General features: G+C 41.6%; 1 protein-coding gene across 1 annotated transcript in view; it reads right to left on the bottom strand.

Moving 5' to 3' along the window:
- LOC110276898 (uncharacterized) overlaps positions 1–5,075 on the bottom strand; it is a 9,614-nt gene extending 4,539 nt beyond the window's left edge. The window contains 1 exon segment of the mRNA XM_052255651.1: positions 3,074–5,075. Within this exon segment, the coding sequence (XP_052111611.1) occupies positions 3,074–5,075 (2,002 nt within the window).
- Positions 5,076–8,337: the final 3,262 nt, after the last annotated feature.

Below are 8,337 nucleotides of genomic sequence, written 5' to 3'. Positions count from 1 at the left end.
GAATCTTCGTGGTATAAGCTAGAACTGATGGCGGCATTCAAGAGAATCCGGAATGTCTAAACCTTGTCTGTGGTATTCTGAGTAGGATTCAATGATTGGATGACTGTGACGTGCTTCAAACTCCTAGCAGGCGAGGCGTTAGTGACAGACGCAAAAGAATCACTGGATTCTATTCCGGCCTGACCGAGAACCGACAGCTGAATTCCGCGTGCTGTGACAGAGCATATGCAATCGTTTTCTCTGAGAGGATGGGAGGTAGCCATTGACAACGGTGAAACCCTACATACAGCTTGCCATGGAAGGAGCCTTGCGTGTCTGAAGAAGAAGACAGTAGGAAAGCAGAGATTCAGAAGATGGAGCATCTCCAAAACCTCAACCTATTCTCTATTACTGCAAAACAAGTAACCATTTCATGTTCTTTTGCTTTTCACAATCAATCCTGATAATTTCTGATATCCTGACTAAGATTTACAAGATAACCATAGCTTGCTTCAAGCCGACAATCTCTGTGGGATCGACCCTTGCTCACGCAAGGTATTACTTGGACGACCCAGTACACTTGCTGGTTAGTTGTGCGGAGTTGCAAAAGTGTGATTGCAATTTCGTGCACCAAGACTCAGGAAAGTATTTCTTATAGAAAGCCAGGAATGGTACCATTTTGGGCGTTAAATGCCAGAATGGGCACCATTCTGGGCGTTTAACGCCAGGTGTGCAGCATCCTGGGCGTTCAGAAAAACGCACAGTGATAAAGGATTTCTGGCGTTTAACGCCAGCCAGGGCACCTGGCTGGGCGTTAAACGCCCAAAAGGGGCATCAAGTGGGCGTTAAACGCCAGAATGGGTGCCATTCTGGGCGTTTAACGCCAGAAAGGTGAGGGGACCACAATTTTGTTTTCAACTCAGATTTTTTCAAACTTTCCTTTTCTTTCCCATATTTTTCTACAAAAACACATTTCAATCTCTCATCATTCACTTTCAAATTTTCAAAAAAATTTTAAAATCATTCTTCAAACCTTCCAAATCATTCCCAAATTTTGTTCAAAAACTCACCCTTCTTTCAATTTCTTTCCATATCTCCTCAAATCTCCTTTCAAATTTTTCTTTTTTTTCGAAAATCTCTCCCCCCCACTCTATAAATAACCGTTTGCCACCCCTCAGTCCCCACACCATTCGAATTTTCTCTTCCTCTCTCTCTCTTCTTTCTTTTCTTTTGCTTGAGGACAAGCAAACCTCTAAGTTTGGTGTGCTTTTCCGTGATCACTAAGCCAAGATTCTTCAAAATCATGGCTCCTAAGGGAAAATAAACCAATTTAAGAGGAAAGAAAGAGACTAATCCAAAGAATCTTTGGAATCAAGAGAAGTTCTTAACCAAAGAACATGAAGACCATTATCACAAAATAATGGGTCTGAGGTCAGTGATCCCGGAAGTTAAATTTGATCTGAAAGAAGATGAATATCCGGGGATCCAAGAGCAAATTCGAAACAGAGGATGGGAAGTTCTAACCAATCCTGAAATAAAGGTTGGAAGGAACATGGTTTAGGAATTCTACTCAAATCTGTGGCTAACAGATAAGCAGAGAATGACTGGAACTGCTTACCATACCTACAGAACCATGGTCAGAGGGAAAGTTATGTACTTCTATCTGGACAAAATAAGAGAAATCTTCAAACTACCTCAACTGCAAGATGATCCTGAATCCTTTAATAGGAGAATGGTGAGAGCAGATAAAGGGTTAGATCAAGTTCTAGAGGACATATGCCTCCCTGGGACTAAGTGGATAACCAATTCAAAGGGTGTCCCAAACCAACTCAAGAGGGGAGACCTCAAACCAATTGCAAGAGGTTGGCTAGACTTTATTGGGCGTTCCATATTGCCCACTAGCAACCGTTCTGAGGTCACCATCAAGAGAGCAGTGATGATTCATTGCATTATGCTTGGAAAAGAAGTGGAGGTTCATCATGTGATTGCTTGTGAGATCTACACAATTGCAAATAAGAATTCCACTGAAGCCAAATTGGCTTATCCAAGCTTGATCTCCTTGCTCTGTAAAGAGGCTGGGGTGAAGATGGGAGTAGATGAGTTCATACCCATTGAACACCCAATCACCAAGAAGTCAATGGAAGGACAAATGCAAGACAACTCTATCAAGAGGAGGGCGCAGGAATTCCTCCCTGAATTCCCAAGAATTGACTACTGGACCAGCCTAGAAGCATCTATCACCAAGTTGCAAGGGACTATGGAGCAACTGAAGGAAGAACAGCAGAATTAGAACTGCATGCTCTGCAAATTGCTGAAGGAACAAGAGAAGCAGGGGCGTGATCTCCAAGAGTTGAAACGCCAAAAGCTCTCGTCTCAAAGTGAGGGAGCATCCACTTCTCAAAATCAAGGTTGTTGAGTCCTAACTCTGTGAAAACCTCTATCATTAGGAGCCTATGTTTTTGCGTCTTTTTCTTTTAATTTTATTTTTACTTTTTAGTCTCATCTTATATTCATCTTTGAGTCTTGTTCTTAATTCATAATTAATAAAATTGAAATTTTATGCCTTAAAGATATGAATGTCCTATGAATCCATCACCTCTCTTAAATGAAAAATGCTTTAATCACAAAAGAACAAGAAGTACAGGATTTCGAAATTTATCATTGAAACTAGTTGAATTAGTTTGATGTGGTGACAAAACTTTTTGCTTTCTGAATGAATGCTTGAACAGTGCATATGTCTCTTGAATTTGTTGTTTTGAGAATGTTAAAAATTGTTGGCTCTTGAAAGAATGAGGAAAAAGAGAACTGTTATTGAGGATCTAAAAATCATTAGAGTGATTCTTGAAGCAAAAAAAAAAAGCAGTGGATACAAAAAAAAAATTTCGAAAAAAAAGAGGAAAAAGAGAAAAGAAAAAAAAAAATAATAAAGTTGTGATCCGAGGCAACAGGAGTGTGCTTAAGAACCCTGGACACCTCTAATTGGGGACTCTAGCAAAGCTGAGTCACAATCTGAAAGGGTTCACCCAATTATGTGTCTGTGGCATGAATGTATCCGGTGGTAATACTGGAAGACAGAGTGCTTTGGGCCACTAGCGAGTTCTAAAGGCAGTCTTAGGGATATCATCTTCCTTCACTCTTATCTGGTGGTAACCGGATCTCAAATCAATCTTGGAAAACACTCCAGCTCCTTGCAATTGATCCATCAAGTCATCTATCCTTGGCAGCGGGTACTTGTTCTTTACTGTCACTTTATTTAACTGTCGGTAATCCACACACAAACGCATCCCTCCATCTTTCTTCTTCACCAATAAAACTGGCGCTCCCCACGGTGATACACTCGGTCGAATGAACCTCTTATTCAGAAGCTCTTCCAACTGAGTCTTTAGCTCTGCCAGCTCTATAGGAGCCATTCTATACGGTGCAATCGATACTGGTCCGGCTCCCGGCACTAATTCAATCGTAAACTCAATTTCCCTTTGAGGTGGGAACTCGGGGATATCTTCCGGGAACACTTCTGGAAAATCTCTAACCACCGGAATTTGATCTAAGTTCTGGGCATCGCCCAACGCATTGACAGCCAACAGAATATAACCCTGACACTCCTCCCCACTATAATGCACCATTACAGAGTTCAGGTAATACCCTGTAGCTACCACTGCTCCATTTTCTCCTTCCGGCATAAATCGAATTGTCCGTTCAAAGCAATCCAACAAAATTCGGTTCTTCGACAACCAATCAAACCCTAAAATCATCTCCAGCCCCACCATTGGTAAACAGATCAAATCGTGTACAAAGTCTCTACCCTCAAGCTTGAAACCTACTTGTCTACAGCTTGACCTAGTCATAATTGTTTGATGCGGAGTATGTACATGTAGATCAAAAGGTAACTCTGATACTTTCAAGCCTAATTCCTCAACTTTAGCAAATGAAATAAACGAATGCGAAGCTCCAGTATCATATAATGCAACTGAGGATTTATCACCAATTAGACATATACCTTTCATCAAAGGATCCGCCTTGGAAGCATCCTTGGCATTCACAGCAAAGACTCGACCTTGATGCTGACTCTGGCCCGCATTCTGATTCCTCCCACGAGGGCAATCCCTCGCAATGTGGCCAGGTAACCCACACTTGAAGCAACCACCTAAACCAATCTTACATGAGTCATAAGGGTGAAAACGTCCACAACGATCACAAGCTAAATCCGGATAACTCTTACTCTGATTTCCTCTTCCTTTAGCATACTGAAACTGATTCTGATTGTTCTTTCTGAAGCTCCCTTGGCCTTGAGGAGTATATCCCCCTCTTTTGAAGCTTTGTCCTCTAGGATGAAAATACTTGCCACGCCCACGACTAGAGCTCCCTCCATGAGTGTCCTTAGATGCCGCCACTGTCTTGGCATACTCCTCCACTACCCTTGCTTTGTTCACCAAGTCGGAGAAGACACGGATCTCCATAGGAGCCACAGCAGTCATAATGTTGTCCTTCAAGCCCCTTTGGTACTTAATGCACCTCCAGCTCTCGAAAGTCTCCGGGTCACCCTGACATACCCGAGAAAACCTACAAAGCTCTTCGAACTTGTTGGTGTACTCTGCCACAGACATGGAACCTTGCTTCAGCTGCATTAGCTCCATCTCCTTTGCTTCCCTTGCAGACTCAGGAAAGTATTTCTTATAGAAAGCCATTTGGAACACCTCCCATGGAATGTCGGCGTTCTGAAGCTGTAGCAAACGACACTCAGCTTGCCACCAGGGCTGGGCCTCTCCCGCTAGCTGATAAGCGGCAAACTCTACATATTGATTGAGAGGAACATGTTGCGCCTGTAAAGCACGCTCTATAGCCTGGAACCAGTGGTCCGCTTCAATAGGATCTGTGGATCCTCGAAAAGTTGGCGGATGAACCTTGAGGAACGTCGCCAAGGTCATCGGAACTCCTCCTGTGTTATCGCCATTACCCTCAGCATTATCATTGGTATTCCCTTCGCCATTCCCATTTCCGTTGCCATTCCCAATCGGTTGGCCCAATCTCTGCACTGCTTGCAGAGTCACAGCAGCATTAGCTTCCATGGTGTTAGCGAGATTCGCCATCGCCGCCATGAATTCGGCGTGATTGTCAGCTGGTTGCTCATTCCTACTTCCTCGTGTACGCGTTCGACCTCGCCCGCGAGTAGCCATGTAGGATTCCTGTCCACACCAAACAATAGATATCAAGGTGATCAGTCTCAAAATCAAAAGTCTAGTGCTTCAATTAACCCAAACAGGTACTCACAAACAAGCATGCTATGCATATATCAAATAGATAACCTAATAGCATCAAAGAAAAGACACACAGAGTATGCAATGAAGCACAATCGGTCCATCCCTCAGGCTCACGAGGACGAACTGCTTTGATACCACTAAATGTAACACCCTAATTAGCCTAAGCCTTACCTCGCGTCGTAAAGCCAAGGTTAATCAGAGATTACGACAATTCTAAACTCATACATAATATATGTTCCGGGGGTTACCTGAAACGTGTAGCTCGGTCATCTGGAAAGGCCCGAGGTGGGGGTTCAGGGACCCGAGCTTGATATGTAGAGTGGTTGGTGGTTGTACCTGCAATGACACTCCGATGCTTAAGTTAGCATGGGTCCAAGCAGATATGTGTAGAATGTGGAATGAATGCCATACCTGGGTGCTCCAGTGTATTTATAGTAGTTGGCCGTGATCTTCCCTGGATAAGATATTCTTATCTTATCTTATCTTTGGTAGTTTTATCTCTATCTTTGTGGAACCGCCTTTTCTAGGCCTCTTCGGCCTTTAGGTTTTGGGCTGCGTTCCTTTTGATGGGCCTTCCTTGCTTTCACAGCCTTCACCAACCGATCCTCCATGCGATCCCATTGCCACCGCCTTCCGAACCTCCTCAATCCCAGCAGAAAACACAGATAATGTTCAAAGCAAGTAAAGCACAAGTAGTAACATATATGGCAAATAATTCAAATAGCAAGTAAGCATGTTATTCAATTAGGCAAACCATTACAAGTAGACAAAGCATACAAGCAGATAGGAAATGCATATGATGAATGCCTGCCCTACTGGCTGTGATATCACATTGTCGGTTCAACTGCCAACCCGACACATCTCCATGGAGATGTTGACCTTCGAATTCATGGTGTGGGAACCCCCGAGATATAGTGCTCAGATCACTATCCAGGGTTTTGCGCTGGTACGCTATGATGATCCGAAGGGATGCGAGCGGGATCTATTGCCACCGACTTCACATCTAAGCGCAACCGGGATGATCCACCGTCCTTACGCCGCCGCCGCTACCTCGACAGGCGGGATTAACCACCATCCCTACCAGGCGCATATCGTCTCAAAAATATCATGTAAAAATATTATTTCAATGGTTTTCAAAAGTATTTTCAGCATACATAGATCCATCACTTCAATCCGAGTCCCCGACTCATCTCAACCACTGTCCCTTTATAACTCAGTTTCCAAATACCAAAATTTTATCATTCCTCATCTCATATACCAATCATCCTTCACCTAACGTCAAACCATTCTCAGCACGCCAGAAACCTAGGCCTCCATTTTCTAATTTACCTTAAAATCATGTACTAGAGCCCTTAATTTATATCCCATGTTCTAATACTCAAAACTAGGCCCAAATGTCTTAAAATGGTGTTATAGAAGCTTACAACCTTGTTAAAAAGGCAAAATAGTTGAAAACAAATAAATTTAACCATTTCATAAATCATAACACTACAATCATTATAAGAACCAACTCCCAATCCATACAATCATTCAACATCATCATATTATTATAATTCATCACAATCAACTCAACATTCATCAATTCATCAATATTTAGTATACCAACCATCATTTTAATTCAACCTATCCTATTGGTCACTAGCCTATGTGTCCATGAATATTATATACTACATAGAGGAAACCGAAACCATACCTTGGCCGATTCTCTTTGTGCACCCAAACTCAAAATGAGCACCAACAAGCTTCCAACCACAATCCAAGCTTTCAAATCCACTCCAACAAGCACAAATAAGTTCCAAAAGCTCCCAAAGCCACAATAATCAAACTATATACATATAAATCACCACAAATCAACCTAGGGTTCAACATAAGCATAATCTCACAAAGGTTTAAGAGCTTTTACCTTTCCCAACAGATTTGACAACGCAAATCCAAAGCTAAGCAAGGATTAGAGCAAACCTAAACATCCAAAATCACAAAAACCCATTTAACCCAAAACTCTAATAAAACCCGAAATTTTGAAGAGCAGAAATGGAAGGATTTCGTGATTACCTTGAGAGTTTCTTGGGTGGGTTTTGTAGAGCTCTTCACAAGGAACGCGTAGCCGCAAACGGTGCGGCGATCGGAGCTCCGTAGCTCAAGATATGAGCTTGGGAAGTTTGAAGTGAATAGTAACAATGGTGGAAAGCTCTCACCTCTCTCCTCACTTCAGCTGCTGTTGTGTTTAGGTTATGAGGGTGAAAGTGGCTGAAATAGGTTCATTTAAGTGTATTTATATGTTGGGTTTGGGCCCAACTTGGGTTCGGTCCAACCCGTTAGTCCCGTTAGCGTTTTTAGCCCGTTTGGCCTAATTTCGGGCCAAACCTTTAAAATTAAACCCCAGTTTTCCATTTCTAATGTTTTTCTAAGGTTTTTGATGGTTTTCACTTTTCTCGTGCGGTACCAGGCAGACTTGAACCAGTTCAACCGGTTCAATTGCCGGTTCGCAATTTTTTACGGTTTTTCGTAGAAAGCACATTTTCTGACTCAGAAAGACCCACGGAGTCCAAAAATCACCTTTAAATCCTCAAATTCTCTCTCTAATCTTTCGGAATCTAATTTGGGCAATTAATTCACTTAATTAACCGGTTGATTCGTTGCGGTTCTTACAGCCTAACTTTCCAACCCCAAGCCAAGAAGGAGAAAATCTACTATATAACTAGTCCAAGTATTTTATTAAATAGTTGGTGTGCATAAATATAAAACTTCATAAATGACAAGAAATAGCAAAAATTATGACAATCAATTATAAGAATTTGATAATAATAACTCAAATAAGCATGAATAAAATATAAAACATCCAATTCATTAATATAAACCATAAATTCACATAATTCATAAAGTAGTAAAATGGAGGGAAGCCAAACTAACACTATAATTCTAAGAGAAGTATAATAAAAGAACAAGAAAACAAGAGGCAAAACTACAATTAAATAAAACTAAAACCTAAAACAAGCAAATTAGGTAAAATTCTAGGGATTCTAGAGAGAAATCAGAGCTTCTCTCTCTAAAATCACACTAAAAACATAAGAAAGTGTAAAATGAATAAGTGTATAAGTGT

This window comes from Arachis duranensis, chromosome 10 (assembly GCF_000817695.3).
Source record: "Arachis duranensis cultivar V14167 chromosome 10, aradu.V14167.gnm2.J7QH, whole genome shotgun sequence".
Lineage (NCBI taxonomy): Eukaryota > Viridiplantae > Streptophyta > Magnoliopsida > Fabales > Fabaceae > Arachis > Arachis duranensis.
This window is presented reverse-complemented; position numbering and strand designations above follow the sequence as displayed.